The sequence below is a fragment of the Patagioenas fasciata genome, chromosome 2, assembly GCF_037038585.1.
Source record: "Patagioenas fasciata isolate bPatFas1 chromosome 2, bPatFas1.hap1, whole genome shotgun sequence".
NCBI lineage: Eukaryota > Metazoa > Chordata > Aves > Columbiformes > Columbidae > Patagioenas > Patagioenas fasciata.
The window spans coordinates 88206122-88226891 of NC_092521.1; the positions used below are offsets into that span (position 1 = coordinate 88206122).

Below are 20770 nucleotides of genomic sequence, written 5' to 3' on the forward strand. Positions count from 1 at the left end.
TAATGTTATTCCATAAGTGAGTTCTTTGCCATTTAACTGTGACCCCTGCAACCATGATTTTGCAAAATTTGCTGAAATGGATAAGTAGGTAAATCACTATTTTGGGCACAGCTGGAGTCTTAAAATTGCAGTGTTACCTGATACTAAAATAAACACTCCATGAATAATACTACCCAATCCTCCAGTCACCAACAGTTATGGACTGGCATATACCTAGTTTACAGGAAAAAATAAATACTTTGTCATCTCACAGATGTTTAGTGGACTGTGAGCAATTACAAACTGTCAGGAGCCATGAAAGTACTTAAGTCCTCTTCTCCAAAGTTTCTTAAGTAAAACTTGTTGGGTAATTTATGCACGAGTATGTGCTTATTTGATGACATACAGAAATAAAATCTCTTCTTGCGTTTCCTTTGAAAGGTTCTTGTTCTTAAACCACATTTGCCAAGTTCATAAGAAGATTGTTAAAGGCTAAATCTAGTTTGTTCGTGTTCGTAGTCTCCCTTTCACAACTGTAGGCCACCACAACCGCAGCAATACTTGTATTACATTCGATGTTGTACACTCTTCCTGCAGGAAGAAGACCGCAAGCTGTTAGTTGGATTCTTAGAAGATGTAATGACGATGCTTTCACTGTCCCATGCTCCTCTTGACAGCCTGAAGGCTTCCTTTGTGGAACTGGGGTAAAGAATATACCTTGGAGTTGACTTGGTTTAAATACATCAGAAGGTTTTTTAATGAAAAGCTGCTAATCTGGCTGTGATTTAATAAGTGGGATGCTATGGATGAATAAAGGGTACACTTGCTTTTTTTCCCCCTTGGTGTTTCACAAAATTTAAACTTTTAATCTCTAGATTAAAAATGTAGTGGTAAAAAAAAATCTGAAGTGTAAAAAAGAAACACCAAAAACAAAAGGCAAAAATCAGTCATTGAGGATAAAACAGAAATTCATTTTTTGTTTCCCATACTTTTATGTTTTGTAGATACATATGTACATTCAGTGCAGTGTCATAATTTATTGAAAATTATATTCTTACAGGTTTGGGGTTTTTTTAATGAACTTCAAAATGCAAGCAATTTTCTAGGCAGCAATGTATTGCATGTCCTTCAGGCTGAGATAAATGTTATGTATCCTTCAGAAAGGATAAATGTTGGAGTTTTAGATTTTTTTGAGCCACGGATTCTTGGGACTACTATTTGTAGGCAAAGAACATATTTGGGGTTTGGGAGTGGCTTTTTTCTGTTTTTTTGATTGCCCAACTGTTTTCTTTTAGTGCAAACCCAGCTTATCACGAGCTGCTATTAACTGTCTTATGGTATGGAGTTGTCCATACTTCTGCTCTTGTTCGATGTACAGCTGCTAGAATGTTTGAGGTAAGTGTTACCCAACCTTTTTTACACCTTTTTAAAACTAGAATGTATTTTTAAAAACAGTAATTCAGATTATTTTGCTACATTCTTAAAAATTACAAATTGCTTAAGTTGTGCACTGTGTGATGGAGCAGGAATTGTGGAGCAGTTGTTTCTGTGTCTGTTGTGTGTTCAGCGGCACATCTGTCATTAAGCGATTTGTCATTAGCCACTTGCAAGATGTTTCTGTAGTAACTGTGTGTGTGTTCCTTGATCTGCTACTGCCTTCATTGTTGCATTCTGATTATTGCATGCTGCAAAACATTTTCCATTTATGAAAATGGATTTCATTACTAAACTGTGTTCAGAACAGAATCAAATCCATCATCAAATATGTTTGGTAAGGTCTGTAGATAAACAAAACCAAGCATCCCTCTGAGTTTTAACATTTGCTTTTGCTACTCAACACATCATCAGTAGCCTAATTCACAAGTTAGTGGTTTTCAATACAATGCTCTTCCTTTGTAATTCAAAGGAAATTCCAGTGGTGCCAAATGTGGTGGTAAAAACACACCTTTAACATATTACGTATTTTTTGTAAAAACTGAAATAGTTTACGATTACTTTACTTGGCACCTAGTGACAGTTTCATCTTTCCTTTAACATCTATAAATTTGTTCTCGATGAAGACTCTTACATACAACTAATCAGTTTGCTTTTATTTCCATATCATGCCTTTGTTTTATCAAGTGTTAATTAAGAAGGCATGTACAAAAAGCATATTTCTAATCATACTATCACAGTCCATTCCTTTAAAAAAAAAAGGGAAAAAAACCCCACACATATTTCTTCCACATTTGACTTATTTGGATAGCTTTGCAGTGGGCCTGTAGCTGTACCTGCCACCTTGTATCCATTTGCAAAAACAAATCTCAATTCTGCCTCTGGAAAAAGAGCACGTGAGGTCACCATTAGTGTTCTTTACTGTAGCTCTGCAAGCCATTGCAGATGAAGCACTAAAAGATCACTCTAAGACATATCCTGAGACTTCCATTGAAAACATCCAACCTTGTATTTTTTTTTCTTCCCTTTAAAATTTGTAGTCACCCTTACAATATTTTTGAGTTGTTGTTTTCGTTTTAACTCTAACAAGAATGTTGTTTATATTATATAACCTTATATTATAATAACCTTTTTTTTTTTTTTAATAAGCATTAGCCAAACATGTGAAAGACCTCAGTTATAACATGCTGTTGTCTTGCTTGCAGTTGCTTTTTGGATCTTGATTATTTTTAGGCAGTCCTGCATGCTACTTGACTGCTTGTTATGTAGTATACTTCAGTTTTTATTAAAGCATAGGCAACTTTGTTGCAGACACTTTACTCACTTGAAAATAGTATCATATTGCCACTTCATTGGTAGCCATAGCATATATATTTATATATGGCAATATATACATTTTGGAAATCACCTGTTTAAAGAGGTGGTAGTAGTTGGGTTTACTTTTGGAAGATTCCTTCATTCAAGGAATTTCTGACATCTCAGAGGCTGCTGAATGGCAAATCCCAGAAATTAGGTATTAAGGTAAAGAGTATGTGGGAACTATCAAGATTCTGAGCAGCGCAGTGGTCTGCACAGAAATTTGGGCCGAGATTTGGGGCTGTCAGACTGCATTACCACACCCTTGTGGCCTGTTAAGGACTGGAAGGACACAAAAGTGATTTGGAGCCGTTCTACCCCTTCTCTCCTTTTGGGGGCCAGAAGCTTTGTGCTACCATTTCTAAGGTGTAATACGCATGAGTAAATGGTCACACATTGATCTAGAGGAGTCAAAACAGCATTAAAATGTGTGTTGTCTGTGTCTCTGTAACCTTACAAGCTGCTACATGGCTTTGCCCATCCAGCTGTTTCTGTTGCTTCTGTATTTTCAGTCAGTAGTTTTACCATTTGAATGCTGATGCAAACTGATTGCTGCTGGTTTGAACATGAAGCACATAGCTGAGTAATAAGCTTTGTTGGTCTGATACGGTTCAAAGCTAGGAACACTTACCGTTAGAATAATACTTGAATTATAAAGCATGTTTTATTTTCTGTAAGACAGAACCATGTTGTTTACCACACTTTACCATAACTAGAAGTGTGGCAGCCCACAGAGTCATGAAGCTGAGATCATTCTAAATTGTTTGCTAATTATACAAATCCCAAGCGTTTTTTTTCAAAGCAGTATGTTACCTCTAGGCTTTTCTCAAGATTAGTAAAGAAAACTCAAGTCCCTGTATGTTCAAAATTGAAAATGGTAAGCAACTCCCGATTTTAATCAATGGGAAAATTGATATGTCTACATATAAGAGTAAGATCACTGTAGTCAAACAGTGAGCCATGTCCTCAACGGCTGTTTGAAGAGTAGCCCATAAGCTCAACCCATCAGCCCTTTAAGTTGTTGCCACTATAAATAATCATGAAATGTTTTAACATTAAAATGTAGTGGTTGAACTGACATTCCTAATACTTTCTGCATAACAAGCACAGGAAGTTGCAGCTTTCCCCCTCCAGGTGCTTTGCAGCAGTAATGCACACGGTCTTACACAGCTTAAAAATTATCTGCCTCTTCTTCCTCCTCCTATTATTATCCATAAGGCCACAATGTGTTCAGTGCATGTGTGCACCCATACATGCACACACATACATGCACACACAACTATTGCTTAAAAAGAATTGCTGTTTTGTATAGAAGGCTTCTGGAAAGTCAGGTTCCTTCCAATCTTTCCCAGTTTACATTGTTTTAAATTCAGAGTTGGTAAAGCAGGAATGCTCAAACAAATAGCAGAATGTAAAACATTTTCTAGTTAGGTGGTGTAAATATTGCCTGCTTGTGGTACTTTGTGATACTGATAGCTACTGCTTTCCCCATGCCCTGTAGATCTTGCGTTCTCTCATTACACCACTGGAAGGAAAAGCATAGAATTTGTGTTCATGATATAATGTCAGTAATTAGAATATAGTTAAATATTACAAGGACGTTTAAAATTTCTCACAGAAACTACTGATAAGTTTTTTATGTTTATCTCCTAAAACCAGCAGAATTCCTCAGATGAGACAGAAAATAGAAACGCCTTCCCTTTCTTGTTAATGCAGATAGAAAAAAAAAAAAACTACTTTTGCTGAATATGAAGAATTTTTGGAACTTGTCACTTCTGAAAATTAGTAGGTTTTCGTATGTAGAAAGCATGTAAGGGGCATCCGCTACACAGGCAGCAAATGTATGCTTATGTATAGCTACATAAGTAATGTAAAAAAAGGATCACCGTGCGCCTTGGAACATCTAAATTCAGTTTCCAGATAATTTATGGGTAATAAATTTCACTGCGATCTCAATTTTTAACATTTGGCATATATTGCAACAAATGTATCTCTTCCTTAGTTAGCAAAAAGACTTGATGAAATACATTGAATGGGTAGTCCATCTGTTCTAGATGCATAGACCAGCAAGGGTAGTTTCACATGTGTACTGCTTAGATGGCAGTTAAATCAAAAATAGCCCCAAATGACTTTGAGAAAAGCTTAGTGGCATCTGGGAAGGTGCTATTTGTAATATTGTAAAAGGTCTGAAAGGTATCACTCAGTGTGGGGAAACTACGTGCATTTGGCTTAGCTAAAGACCTTGATTTTGCATGTGACAGCCACCTGCTATAATGAATACCATTCCATTGAGTTAGGAACAGCATTTAGATTGAACTGTCAAACTCAAATTACCATCACTTCAGTACTTAATTATACATCATTATGTGTATGCTTATAATACATAATTGTATTAGTATTTTAATACATAATTGCTTGCCAGAGTTTTGAGAATTCGAGTTTTAAAATAGCTGCAAATAGAGCAAATATCATCATATGGTTGAATATGTCAGGTTTGTGCCGATTGCCAGACCACTTCAGCTTTCTTCATGCCTTTGTGTATATGAAGCACTAGCGTAGCGGTATTTGCTTAGCTTCTAATTTTGTTTTGCTTTTTGTGTTTTTTCTTTCTCTCTCTTGGTTGTGCCGTTCTTCTTCCCATGATACTGTGCTCGCTCTTTCCGTGCATCACCTGTGATACCCCCCTGCTCCGACCACTCAGCTGTTGGTGAAGGGGGTACATGAAACTCTGGTAGCTCAGAGAGTTGTTCCTGCTCTCATTACTCTCTCCAGTGACCCTGAAATGTAAGTTTCCTGACTGTCTTATATACCCAGCATCCCTCTTAATACCTGGGAAGAAAAATCCATCAGTTCTGTTTCTTGTTCTGGCTGAACAACAAGTGAATTACTTCTAAACCAATGTAACTTTTAAATCGCTTATTTGTAAATAAAAAGGTTTACTGCAACACCTACAGCTAAACCGGTTAAAACTGCTGAACAAACTTCAAATAGGAAACGTAAATTGTCATTTAATTTTTATGGCTTTTATATTTAACCATGTTCTCAATTTTGAAATTTGCTTACATCATTTCTAGAAGAAAGCTGGATATTAATATGTTTTGTAAGGCTTTACTACTGCAAAACTGTATATCGTCTGCGTTACTGAAATGCAAAAAAAAAGTTTTGGTTGTATCTGATTTTTGATAGACAACAGTAATACTTTATTCGCTGGACATTCTGATGTGATATTTCTTTCGAGCTGAGGAGGGATGCTTTGCTCATTTCACTAACGGGTTGTTACTAAAAAACGCTACAGCATGAATAGAGTCTTAATCGTTTTAATGTCTTGTGTGTGTGACTAAACCAAGAAAAACTCCAAGAGTCTGCCTGCCCATCCTCAGTCACAGCTAACCCAGTTCTTCCAGTTTACCAAACCGTTCTTTATTGCATGTTGACTGGTTTACAGCTGACCCTTCGAGGCATGAGTGAAGCCTTAGTTGACAAGCGGGTTGCTCCGGCCCTTGTTACCTTGTCCAGTGATCCCGAATTGTGAGTTTCAGATTGAGACCTTGAGTTAATCCTGTCTGTCTTTTTCCTGGTCTGCTTTTCTTGTTTTGTCATTGCTAGAAACTAATGTAACTTAAAGTACTAATTTTCTAATTTTTAAATGTTGCATTATTTTTAATTAATTTTCTTCTTAACGCTCAATACATCTTAAAGACTCTATTTTTCTGTTGTAGTTCAGTAAGGATTGCAACAATTCCTGCTTTTGGGACCATCATGGAAACTGTTACTCAGAGAGAGGTAAGACACCTGTTGTCAGGCTGTTGATTTTGTAGCAGAAGTGGGTGATTGTTATTTTTTTTATAAATCTAGAAACCCAGGAATGTATTAATGAACATGGAAGAAAAAAAACACAGCTTAAAAATTATTTCTTCCTTTGTTTTTTCTTCCAAAAGTCAGTTTCGCAATGGTTTGTTCGGGTTGTTTTTTTTTTTGGAAACAAACCAACCCTCTTTTAACTAATAGAAACATTTTCTTCTAAATATTAAACCAAACATAAACAAAGAAAACCCGGTATTTAGAGAGTGAGGCCTCTGCTAGAACATGGCAAATCCCATGCTCAAAATATTTTTGTTAAAACATTCTCCAGTACAGTTTATTTCCAAATAAAACGGCTTTACTTTAAAACGCTAACCAAAAAGTCACGGTGGGCTTCAGTTGCCCTCCACATAAGTACATTGTACAATTTTAGATGCTTTAGGATATCCTGCTTGGCTTCCCACTACTTTAGAGGCACACAAGTCTCTCATAGTTCTTGTCATATCTGCTGGTTTAGCCTGCGGTGTCCAAGATGGCATTAAAAGACATCACAGTAACGTAAAATAAATAAACCTTGAAAGTAATACAGATATGCAATTCCTCCTTGTTTTTTAAATGATGAAACTTTGGTAATAGATGAGAATTCTGAAAGAGACACCCAAGATTCTGCTATAAGCAGTAGAAATACTGTGTTTTGGTTTGTATAATAGCTCTACAATCAAATATATTCTTAAAGTCCTTGCAGCCTTTTGCAGAGCTTGCATTCTTCCTGTAATTTCAACATATTCTGAAAGAATGTGTTTGAGGAAATGTGAGTAAGAAGTCAGCAATGACTCACAAGTACTTGGAAGATGGATAAGTTACAATTTTGTAGCTTGGAATGCATGCCTATAATCAGTTTGGGAAGAATACTGTTTTGTTACCACACAAAAATTACGGCATCCATTGCACTAATTATAATAAGCCTTCGAGTACAGAGGTGATTTCACCTTCTAAAATGTATCAGAAAATGCTATTTTTACAGCTTTGAATGCAAATTAAATACTTATGGCATCTTAGGTATAATTGAATTTTCAATTTTTCTAGTCTTTAGTTGAAGAAATCTTTTTAATTCCATTGATTTTTTTGTTAGTATACTTTTGCATCTATGTTCTCTGCAGACATTTTTTCAGCATACAGATTGGGATATGTTGCAAAAAAAAAAAAAAATCAGTTCTAATTAAATGGGAGAACTCCCAAGATATTAACAGTAAGAGGGAAATTTTAATAGCAGGTAAAAAATTTGAGTATCAAAACCAAGGAACTGTGGGGAGGAAAAAACAGCTGTATGGAAGCACCTGTTTGTAGTTTAAGATCAACCGGATTAAAACACTCTTAACAGTCTTTAAAATGTAGAACATCGAAGAGTTTGGAATATCCTGTCAGGGGAGAAAACAAACAAAACAAAACAACAATACCACCAACAACACAACACACCTTTGAATTAATAGAAAGCCCAAGGTGTAACATCTGAAATACAGGAGATTTTAGACATACTCTGAACTATCACCATTTCTAGCATGTTCATTCTTTTGTGTACTTTTTATTTCTCTGGCAATATTTAAGCTTCTGGAAAGAGTAAAAATGCAACTGGCATCTTTCCTGGAGGACCCTCAATATCAAGACCAACATTCTCTACATACAGAAATCATAAAAACATTTGGAAGAGTTGGACCCAATGCTGAGCCCAGATTTAGAGATGAATGTAAGTTGCACCAGTGGGAAGACAGTCTTCCTCATTCTGTCCCAAAGCTAATAGTATACTGATTATATTGATATGTGTTTGTCTTTACAAAAAGTTTGATGAAAACTCTTTATTTTCAGAGTTTGGTATTGCCCGATATTTAAGACTTCACTAATAAAATTTTCATTTCACATTGGTGTGTGTATAGAATGCCAGCACATGATGATGAGTGACTTCAGAGCCAGAGGGGACTGGTCACTTTGCTGCGGAGCAAATTTGAAGTTGTCTTTTTTTGTAATTACTTGACAAGTAAAATGCCCTCCTCTCACCCCCTCCCCCATTGCTTCACCTGCTGTTGGCATATGAATTTCAAGTATTCCACCCATCTCAGATGAACAAAACAGCTTTTTTTCATGACCCTGAAAGGTAAAGCACATAGAAGAGCAAAGTCAAATTGCTAGACTGTATTAAAGATCCTTGTAAAAAAAAGATTTGAGGAGCTTTCATGCCTCCCAACTGGAGACATCTAGTTTAGCAGGCTGAGCTCATTTTATAGGCTGCCTCTATAGTCAGTGGAGATTTCTCATGACATGCATATCTCTGTCACTAGCTTATCAGCTGTATTTATAAAATAGAAGCATCTTTTTAGACAGCTTTAGCAACAGGAGAATAATAATGTTGAAAAATATTTTCTGTAAACTGTTACTATTTCAAAGGTACTCTGAGGTACCTATTTCTTTTCAGTGGTGTTAACACAGTTTAATCTCAATTTTGAGTTTATCAGTTACATCTGCAAAGGCTGTCCATCAAAAGCTGTTATTTGCAGTTCTTACTCCATGCCCATGTGTGATGCTTCAGATGCCTGCGATTGCCTATTAGCAACTGTTTAATGCTAAGCAAGTCTATGGAAAGCAATTTTAGATACTTACTCCAGTATTTACTTTTGCAGTTGTTATCCCACACTTGCACAAGTTAGCCTTGGTCAACAACCAGCAGTCTGTGGATTCGAAGAGACTCGATATCGCTACCCACCTGTTTGAAGCCTACAGTGCTCTTTCCTGTTGTTGTATCCTTTTTTTTTAGGGGAAGTTTAGTTGTTAATTCTCTGGTGGGGGGAGAAGATTAATACTTGAGAGATAACTAAGTTTGTCTTTGAATGTGTGATGTAAAACATGATCTGCTCAGTATGAAGAAGAGGTTTTCACAGAACGTGGATGTGGTGGGTTGACCATGGCTGGATGCCAGGTGCCCACCAAGCAAGTCTATCACTCCCTTCCTCAGCAGGACAGGTGGAGTAGAAAATAAAATGAATTTAAAAAAACAAAACACAAAACAAAACAAAAAAAAACCCAAAACTCATGGATCAAGATAAAGGAGATTTAATAAAGCAAAGGCCATACAGGGAAGCAAATGAAAACAAAATATTTATTCTCTGCTTCCCATCAGCAGGTGATGTCCAACCACTTCCCAGGAAGTAAGGCTTCAGTACATGTAGCAATTGCTCCAGCAGACAAACATCATAATAAATGTCCCTGGTCCTTCTCCTTTCTCTTAGCTTTTATTGCTGAGTAGATATGATATGGTATGGCATATCACTTTGGTCAGTTTGGATCAGCTGTCCCAGCTGTGTCCCCTCACAAGCTCTTGCCCACCCTCAGCCTGCTGGCAAGGGCAGAATGCTGGAGAGATAGCTCTAATGCTGTATGCGCACTGCAGCAGAAGCCAAAACACTGGTGTGTTATCAACACCTTTCTAGCTACCAATACAAAGCACAGTTCTAGAGCAGCTTCTATGGGGTAAATTAACCGCATTTCAGCCAGACCCAATACAGTGGAACTGATAGATACTTTAAGAAAAAGACACAAAAACAAAACCCATGATAATAAGCAGCAAATTAAGAAAAAAGTACTGAAAGAATGTTACAGATGTATGAAATACATAAAATTAATTGTGTTATTTTTTCTTTTTCATTAGTCATGAAGTGCAAATGCTGTTCTGTTTTCTTGGGTTTTGCTGATGTACCTAGTCTCTGTGTTCTAGAGAATAACATTAGAAGACAGGAAAAAAAAAGTCTAACATTTCAGAAGACAATTCTTATAATACCTTAACAACCTGGGTTTTAGTTATTTCAGAGGATTTAATGGTCAATCACTTTTTACCAGGACTTAAGTGTTTACGAACTGACATGGAACATCTCTCGCCAGAGCATGAGGTGAGCAGCTCTATTTACTAACTGACTGTGAGATGCAGGTGACAGCAAAAGTTGAAATGTAATGGTATTTAAAACCAAAAGTTAAGGAGAGCTACTGACAAGTAGCATCAAAACATAGCATTGACGGGTTTTTTTATAAGGAAAAGGTCACACGATTTAAAAACCAGTGAAAATCCTTTAAAATGTATTTTTAAGCTGAAGACCTCTGCAGAGAAATACTCAGTTGTCAGAAATGCTTGTAGGAACACAGACCTTTGTAGACTGAAGTAAAAGGAAATGCTTTTACAGTTTGATTTGTCACCAGAACAAGGATACACGAAAATCAATGGCCACAATCTGTCCAAGGAAATGCAGATGAAAATTGGTGGAGTGCAGGAGAGAAACTACAGGCAAGGATGAGGAAAGTACAGGGTTTTTTGAAACACCCTGTGTAGTCCTTGAAATATCTGGGATGCAATTCTGATTTGGAGTCCTGTGTCCAGTTCTGGGCTTTCCTGTACGGAAGCATAGACCTACTGGAGTTCAGCAAAGAGCGGCTAAGATGACAAAGGGGCTGAGGTATCTCTCCTATTAGGAGAGGCTGAGAGAGCTGGGACTGTTCAGCTTGGAGAAGAGCAGGCTCGTCAGTGTACATAAATATGTGAAGGATGGGTGTAAAGAGAATGGAGCCAGGCTCTTCTGAGTGGTGCTCAGTGACAGGCCCAGGGGCAGTGGGCACAAACTGAAACACAAGAGGTTCCTTCTGAACATCAGGAAACACTTTTTTACTGTGAGGGTGACCAAGCACTGGCACCAAGTTATCCAGTGAGACTGTGGAGTCTCCATCCTTGAAGATGTTTAAAAGGTGTCTGGACATGGTCCTGGGCAACCTGCTGTAGGTGGCCCGGCCTGAGCAGGGGGTTGGACCAGAGGATGTCCTGAGGTCCCTGCCAGCCTCAACCAGGATTCTGTGAATTGTAAAAAGCAAATTTGAATAAGCAGAGAGGACAACATGGGAGCTAACAAGATCTTCTTTGGTAGAAAGAGCTTACAGAAACTATCAAAAGAGAAGAGTTAGCAGGAGAAGCTGACTTGAGAAACTTGAAAATCTTGGCCATATGTCTGCACTCTTTTGTAAATCCTTAAAGAGAATGAACACTAACAGAGATTGAAACATAGATACTAAGTCAGTAGCTGAAAACAAGAGACATAGTTTACTTGCGTGTTGGGAGAATCTTGACAGTACGAACATTTCAAATGATGGAGGAAAAGATTTAATCAAAATGTACAAAGGAAAATCTTTCTGGTTTTTGAAGGTTAATAGCACACCTTCAGGGATTACTTTGTACTTGAGAAAAGTAATTACTCTTCCTCATGTTTGCAAAGGTGACTTGAGCCAACCATGTTCTTCTAGGAGTTCTAAGTTCTTGGTAACAAAGTCCCCTCTTCCAGTTATATATTCAGTGTACTAGCCTATAGTTTCATTCTTTTATTTTCTGTAGATTATAATATTATTTTATATAATTTACAGTACGTAGAATTGGACGTGAATTAATTTGAGGAACTTTCAGTCCTAAAAGGAAAGAATCTGACTTCAGAGGACTGAGTCAGAAGGGAGAGTAGTGACCTGAGCATCAAAGGCAACAGAATTGCACATCCTTACCACAGGCAGCACTGGAGGAGATCTGGTATTGATGATACTCAGTATTCAGAGTGAGCTGGGAGACGTTTTGGGAAGTTTAGGGGTATATCTGAAAGCTGCAGTAGGCAAAAGCTGGATTCAGTTAAATTTTCTTTGGTCTGTCATATTCAATAGCAGGATCAGGATTTCCAAATCTCGAAGGAGCAGGAGCAGGCCCTCCCCATGTGCCAAAAGATAAGCCAGTGGGAAAGAAGACTGGACTGGCTGAACAGAGGAGCTTTGACTGGAACTCAGAAAAAAAAGGAGAGTTTATGACCTTTGGAAAAAGGGGCAGCAAGTCAGGAGGACTACAAGGATGCCATGAAGAGAAAATTAGAAGGACCAAAGCCCAATTAGAGCTGAATTTGGCTACTGCTGTAAAAGACAATTTAAAAAATGTTTCTATAAACATATTAGCAACAAAAGGAAAGCTAAGGAGAATCTCCTTTATTGGATGTGGGGGGGAAACACAGTGACAGAGGATGAGGAAAAGGCTGAGGTACTTAATGCCTTCTTTGCCTCAGTCTTTAATGTTCTAGTAAGACCAGCTGTGCTTCAGGTACCCAGCCCCCTGAGCTGGAAGACAGGGATGAGGAGCCTAGTGAAGCCCCAGTAGTCTGAGGCAATGGTTAGAGACCTGCTACACCACTTAGACACACAGAAGTCGATGGGGCCAGGTGGGATCCATCCAAGGGTTATGACGAAGCTGGTGGAGGTGATCACCAAGCCAGTTTCCATCGCTTATCAACAGTCCTGGCTAACCAGGGAGTTCCCAGTTGACTGGAAGTTGGCAGATATGATGCCCATCTACAAGAAGGGCCAGAAGGAGGATCTGTGGAACTACAGACTTGTCAGTCTGACCTTGGTGCCAGGGAAGGCTGTGGAGCAGCTCTTCTTGAGTGACATCATGAGGCATGTACAGGACAACCAGGTGATCAGGTCCAATCAACATGGGTTTATGAAAGGCAGGTCCTGCCTGACCAACATGATCTATGAGGTAACCAACTAGTAGATGAGGGAAAGACTGTGGATGTTGTGTACTTAGACTTCAGCAAGGCCTTTGACACCATATCCCATAGCATCCTCCTGGAGAAGCTGCAGCTCATGGCCTGGATGGGTGAACTCTGCAATGGATAAAGAACTGGCTGGATGGCTGGGCCCAAAGAGTTGTGGAGAATGGAGCCTAATCCAGTTGGCAGCTGGTCACGAGTAGTGTTCCTCAGGGCTCAGTTGTCATCAGTGAACTTACTTAGTATTCTATCAAGTCCCACATCTAAGTCATTTTTGAAGACATTGAAGAGCACTGGCCCTAAGATGGATCCCTGCGGAACCCGTTAGTGACTGGTCACCAGCCCAACGTAAACCCATTCACTAGAACCCTTTGAGCCCGGCCTGTCAGCCAATTGCTCACCCACTGTATTGTGTGCTTATCCAGCTGTGTGCTGGACACTCTGTCCAGCTTTACTGAAATCTTAAAAGATCACATCAACTGGCTTCCCTTGGTCAACTGGGCGAGTAACCTTGTTGTAGAAAGAAATTAAGTATATTAAGCAACACTTTCTCCTCATGAACCAGTAGTGGCTGGGACCAATGACTATGTTGTCTTTCAGGTGTTGAGTCCCTTCTGTCAGATCCCTTCTTTTACCTCTCTACTTGCCTTCAGTTTATTTTCAAAATGAGTGGATTTTGAGTTGCATGATAGATATAATCAGTATTTCATAAAAATATTTAGTCCATCTGCAGTCTTTTTTATAAAACTTAAGCATATGTTATGTCTTTCAAATATCTCTAAATATAGATTTACATCTCTATTAATACAATATCTCTCTTAAAGGAGGTCTGAATTATTTCATAGCCAGTCCTGTGACTAAACAAAGAGAACCCAAGGGAACAGGTGTGAGCAGTATGTGCAATATTATAATGTGTAATTGCCATATGATACTATATTTATACCTTTCCTCTGTTTCACCCTCAACTTTAAGACTAATTAATTTGGAGAAGAGGGAAAAATTGCTCCACTCTGTCTAAGAATGATGCAGCCTTCCTGAAAGGAGCTGTGCAATGGGTGGGACCTCCATCCTGGTATTCAAATGATTCCGGGTCCCTGCTGAATTATTCTTCTCCTTGATCAAGACTTCATGCTGTTGATGTTTGGAACATGTAGATTCATTCAGTTAGATCTACAAAAATGTGGAAGTGCTCCAACGCAGAGGTAGAAATGCTAAGTAACAGAAATTTGGGCTGTTGTGCTTAGAAATTTCAATTTTCTTTTGATACAGAAAGAAAGCTTTTTTTTTTTTCCCACTGGAGTTCTGAGTGCCTTTCTTTCCTACCTCTGTACTCTTGAGTTTTAGTACTTGTATTTATCCAAATGAAGGACAGCAAATTTAGCATTAATAGCTGTAGTCCCGTTAGACTCATACACAGGTTTGTATGTTGCTTTCTGAAACATTCAACATATATAACATCTGCTACCAAAACTGTTCCAAATGTTGAGGTAATACTTTTGGAGGAATAGAGTGAACAGTGGCACAGATCTGCAGATCGGGCCACATCTTATCAATGTAATAAATGGTTTCAAAGGATATTTTGTACTTCAGCTGTCTGATAGGGATTTGAAAGAAATACACTTTTAAATGTATATAAATACACTTTTAGATAGTTATCACTTGGCAGTAACCATTAGCGAGTGATCTGTATTTCAGCAATTGAAGTTAGGTTTTTTTTCCTTTATTGTGTGTATTCAGGTTTGGTAAGACACTACTAATTTTAGTTGCTCGTAGCTTTAAGATTTTAAGTGTAGTGTCTCAAGGGAAGTGCTTAGCTTTCTCCTGAGCTGTGAGTGGAGAAAGTTTCTATTTAAGCAGTGGGTATGTATGTGTATATATATATATATACACACATATATATGTGTGTGTGTATATATATGTTTATAGTTTCATACTCTGCATTGCAACTGTTTTGCCCAAGTGTTTCTAATGCCTTTGTCTCAATGTGTTAAGACAGTCGTGTTGTGGGCAAGACAGGGAAATATATACCTGTCCAATCGGCTGTTTTATTTCTTTGAAAGCCTGCTATGGGGAAACATTCTTTTCTTTTTTGGCGTGCCAGAGAAACGTAAAATGTCAGTGTGAGGGTGGTTTTGGAGTTGAATATTCAGCAGAAACCTTTAATGCTGCAATTTCTTAAGTAAAGAAAAAAAGCCTTGATTCGTAGAAAACCTGGAAAACACTAGTGAAATGATACAAGTTTGCTTTAGCATTTCCTGTCCATTAAGATGTTGTCTCAGGATGCCGTCACACTTTTTTTCTTCTTTGTTTTTTCTTTCATGCATAATGTTGGTAAAGATACAAATTTTTAAAGGTAAATGAAAACTCTCTAAAGGAAAATAGAGGGAAGATGAATGTATGTCAAAGTTAATTGCTAATAAATAAAAGTATTGTCTGAAAAAAGGAAAATAAGGAGGTGTGTCACAAGTGAGTTTGCTTTAGCTCTTTTTAAAAGCCAGGGGAAGCAGGAGGGAGTCTTGAACTACTGTAACTATTTCAAAAACATTTTCTTCCTTGAAATATTTTGAATGGTTTTGTTGTTTCTAGCGACAAGGCATTATCAGAGAGCTGGAATTTCAATGCACTTGAAAAACAACCGAGAAACTTTTTCAACAGTTCTCCTAATGTCAGAAATTCGTCATGCAGTAGATTTCATATGAAGTGTTAATGCGTAAGAAAAATGTTGTGTAAATCTCTTCCTTGTGTATCTTAGGTTATTTTAAGCTCCATGATAAAAGAGTGTGAACAGAAAGTGGAAAACAAGACCGTCCAAGAACCACAGGGGTAAGACTTCCACTTCTCTTTTTTCTGTGCCTCCAGATAGATGTTCTGGAGAACCTATTCCATAACAGTGTCTAAGGCTTGTGACCAGAAATCCCACACTTACATATTCTGTATTTGAAAGCAGATTTTAGGAACTTTAATTCAGTTTGTGGTTGTTTCTGTCTCCAGCATAAGACATGGGACAACATATTTTTATTTGTATCATAACAGTTATGTTCTTGGTTTTGTTACTTTCTTCTTAACTTTTTATCTGTTTAACGCAGTAGTTGAATTGCTGTCCTGAATCTGAGAGCAGGGAGCACTCAGCCTAAGTGCTTAGAGCAACGCATGTGGCACACACCTTGCAACCCTCTTTCATGGGGGTGGCCTGCGGGCTGGAGTTATTGCTCTGGTCATGGTGATCATAGAATCATAGAATGTTCTGGGTTGGAAGGGACCCACAAGGATCGTCGAGTCCAACTCCTGTCCCTGCACAGGACAACCCCACAGTTCACACCATGTGTCTGAGGGCGTTGTCCAGTCTCTTCTTGAACGCTGTCAGGCTTGGGGCCGTGACATCTCCCTGGGGAGCCTGCTCCAGTGCTCCACCACCCTCTGGAGGAAGAACCTATTCCTCATGTCCAACCTAAATCTCTCCTGGTGATGACCTGCTCCAGGCTGCTGTCTTTGGTTGCATGTGACCAGTGTACATAAGAACAGTTTCTCCAGTGTTTAAACTGACTTACCTGTGTGAATACGCTGTTTAGTAAATATGTTGGCTTTGGGATAGTGCCACCTATGTTGTACTTTAGTAAAACACCTATTATACGAATGCCCAGTAAACCCAGTTCTCCAGGGAGGCATCAGACACATGGTGCATGTGCATCAATTCACCTCATGTGGGAGAGGTGGTATCGTATGTGTGTGTCTCTCCTGATAAAAAAAGCAGCTAACAGACCCACAAATTTGGAAAGTTAGGCATCATTATGATGAGATGAATGTGTTCTTTTGTGTGCTTATTGCCTGGAATGACATACCAGCAGGTAACTTCTCATAGATTATTGTATAAATTAATAAATCATTAGCAGTGTTGCCAGGAAGAGTTTAATAAGAAACCATAGGTATCTGAAAATCTGTCCTCAGTCCTGTTATCTTGCCATGGGAATCAAGACAGTTACTGAAACTTGTTTGTGCCTTGCTTCCTTATCTGTAACAAATTGATAGAATTTACTTCTTGAAAGAGCTCAGGCAAAATGCTGGAAGAAACCAGTAGTTTGAGAATGGCTGAAATAGGAAAGGTGTACAAGAATTGAACCGTGAGACCTGGTGTGGAAAAAGAGGCAGTCTCTCAGGCACTAAATAAAATATTGCAGCCTTTGCTAGCAATAATTAGCCTGTTTTCTAGTGTAGTTGATTATTTGTGTAGTGTAGTAAGAACTGAAGCCATTTGAGATGTGAGCATCGGGTCTGCTCTTAAAGGTGTTCTAGAAATGAACTTTAGACTTTGGAAGTGAAATGACTTTAAAACTAAAAATGTCCAGGTTCTACAAGGAATCACAATCTGGAGTGTTCCTGGTCTAATAGTGTAGATGGTTCTGTGTAGTCCTATAGAAGTCCAGGGAGAAGAAATACAAAACCATTAAGATCTGAAGAATGCCGTTGGTCACCTTCTTTCTTCCTTCCTGTTCATGTGGCAATATTATGAAGCAGGGACTGTACTGACTAAGTGTTTTCCAGTTGAGTGGCTATTTTCATGATTAAATAGGCATTTCTGGGACATATTAGTTATTCACAGAATAAAAACAGGTTTATTTGACTTAGTCACTCCACAGCCATATTCCTTGCTTCCAACATAAACAGGCAGTCAGTCAAGAACCAAAGGATGCGTTCATTCACGCTATTTGTTCCCATGGCTTCACTATGTTCCTTAAGCTTTGTCCTTTTGCCCTTATCCTTTCCGCCTTCTCTTAAATGGAGCTTTCTGGCATGCGTACATGTGTGTCCCCTCAACAACCATACTTTGAATGTCCATCCCCTTCCTGTATCCTTCAGATACTTCAACAGCTGTGTATTTGCTTTTTATTTTTAAAGAATGGTGAATGCTTAGCTTGCCTTCAGCTCCATTAAAGGTCAGCAGTTGAGCCCACTGTTTCCTCAGAAAAAAACCTACCAATATTGGCAAGATAAGAATCTACCAACACCTGGCAAGATAGAAACTTGGTAGTTGCCCTATTAGACCCATCCTATCTTTTGCAAGTTTACTAAGGTCTTCCCTGTACTACATACCTTATGTAGTATAATAGGTACCCAATAGGTAATTGTGATAAGGCAGAATTAACAGCCAGACTCTTTGCGGATCTGATGCTAAGCAATTGCTGTAGACTCTCGCCACCAAACCTGTGCAAGGACATCCTTCCACATAAGCAATGACTTAATATTTTGGCTAACAGGTTGATTCATGAGAATCAGTTGCATTTGTGGTCATCTGTTACTTTGCAAATATTTCCCCTGCCTGGGTTTTATGGACTTTTTTTCTTTTGTTTTACATCAACAGACTAACTGATATTATTTTTCCATTTTCAGTTTAATTCTTTTTTGCAAGAAAGGGGCCACTACCTTAGACTTTGACTATGTAAAGAAAAAATTAGAATCAGTGCATGTATCTAAATATACAAGATAAGACTCTTGTGTCTTATGAACTTTTTTTTTAAGTAAATTTCACTTCTTGAGCAACTTACTCAAATCAGTGCAGACACATTAACCTAAATGTTAGAGGTCTGTATTACGTTAAATCCCTCTTATTAAAATATTTTGAAATCACAGTTAGTCCTACTTAAACCATTGCAGAAACAGATAAACGCAAATACGATAGAACATCCAATGTATCTTATTTCAAAATGTAACTGCTGAAAACTCTAAGATTTGAAAAGAATAAGTCTTCACAGTGTGTCGCTTTATTCTTTAATTAGCCTTCCCCTTTCTCATTCAATCTTTTACTGTACAAAAGTAAAATGAAATAGTTTACCACTGAAGAAATTACCTTTTTGTATACATGAAAATGTCCTTTTTCTTGCTAAGTCCTTGCCAATTTCAGTTCCTAATTTCAGTGTTATATATATATATACATATATAGTTATATATTTGATGAAGGATTTCAGTGCAGCTATGAAATAATGTACTGATTTTTGTTAACCACATGAAAACTGGATGCAAAAGCAATCATGAGATGCTGTTGATTATCTTGTCTTTGCTCCTTACTGTTAGAAAATATTGGTCAAATAATACAAGGTCACAGAAATAGCTTTTTAAAAAAATAAACTTTGTCTTTTAAAATATTGGATAGCCACTTTTGTTTAACATTTTTTTCAGCAATTAACAAGCTACTTCAGCCTTGGGTTACAACTTAGGTTACAAACTGATTTTTATAAAATATCCAGCATGAATGTTTTGGCCTAAAGCTTCCCCATAAAACCAGCAGAACTCTGTGTAGCATGTAATTCATCTGGACACTGGTCAAAAATTCTATGTTTACATGTTATTTTTGTTTATGGCTTGGTTTCATGCTTTTTTTCTTCTTTTTTTAAATAATGAGTAAATGTAAGGACTTTTCTATAGGATTACTTGTTTCAAACAAGCTAAGTTATTTCCTTGGTTTCTCTGGTTATTTTTTTACAGACATGAGACTCAAATTATTTGATTTCATATATACTTCTGTTGTCAGTTTGTATAATAGAAGTACTTTGTGGGCATATTTAAACTTTTAAGTATGTCGGCTGTTGTTGCTTACATTTCTGTTTACAATAACATAGTATTAGAAAGCATGAACTTCCAGACACTCCAGTTCTTAATCTTTAACATCAGATGGTTGTTTTCCCTCAAAACTGTTTTGAAAGTCAAGTGAATATTTCCTGGGTTTCCTCAGATTTGTTCAGGATCATTAGAATAATGACAGTAGAGTTTGCCTAAAACCATAAGTTTGTCACCAGTTGCTCGACTTTCTTCTCTGAAGTGAGCAATTTGATTTTCTTAATGTTGCTGATTCTTGGAATGCAGTACATTTCCCAAATCCTTTTCCCTATTTACCACAACTCAAGGATACATCCTAGGCTGGAATAGCTTCTGGTTGTTAACCAGCTGATAGCGAGTATAAGCCATTATTTACATAATTTATATGCCCTTTATCACAAAATCAACGGAAATTGCACAATAAATCCATCTTACAGTAGTAGTAGCTTATCTGGTAAGTTTTATCAGCTGAAAATGTACTTTTTCCTAGTCAACTGTAGTTGTTTAATCCAGCCAGAGATGTCTGGCTATGTGATTGTGCCCGAAAGAAATATTTCACTTTAAACGTTTATAAATTATTTCAAAACAGCTGTATATCTTCATCACTGGCTGCTAAACAGAATAAAAAATATTATTTTTAAAAGTCAGTTTTAATAAGATGAGGTTTATCAGGAGACACAGCCTGAGAACAATTTTTGAAATTGTAAACTTCAGCAAAAAATCAGGCATCATACTTGGAATAAAATGATGCTTATATGCTAAATATTAGATAATGAGGAACTTCACAGAGCTTTCAGAAAATACCATCTGATAATAAGATCTAAAATCAGATGACTGGTTTGAGTAACCAGTTCCATTATTAGGAGATGTACTGAAAAAAATACCTAATAGTATGTTTTGTGAGACTCTCAGGTCTGCTGTGTGAGGTTTGCGATCTTAACTACAAACATAGGAAGTATGGAATATTTATTAATGTTCCTACTATCATACATTTGCCTTGTTGCACT

At 37.6% G+C, this 20770-nt stretch overlaps 1 protein-coding gene across 2 annotated transcripts in view; it reads left to right on the forward strand.

Annotated features, from left to right (window-relative positions):
* RELCH (RAB11 binding and LisH domain, coiled-coil and HEAT repeat containing) overlaps positions 1-20770 on the forward strand; it is an 82279-nt gene that overhangs the window by 58798 nt on the left and 2711 nt on the right. For both annotated transcript variants that reach the window (XM_065831623.2, XM_065831625.2), the window contains 8 exons: positions 577-683; positions 1275-1374; positions 5471-5553; positions 6489-6552; positions 8176-8314; positions 9243-9359; positions 10417-10505; positions 15928-15998. In XM_065831623.2, coding sequence (XP_065687695.1) covers positions 577-683; positions 1275-1374; positions 5471-5553; positions 6489-6552; positions 8176-8314; positions 9243-9359; positions 10417-10505; positions 15928-15998 — 770 coding nt within the window. The remainder of the gene's footprint in view (positions 1-576; positions 684-1274; positions 1375-5470; positions 5554-6488; positions 6553-8175; positions 8315-9242; positions 9360-10416; positions 10506-15927; positions 15999-20770) is intronic.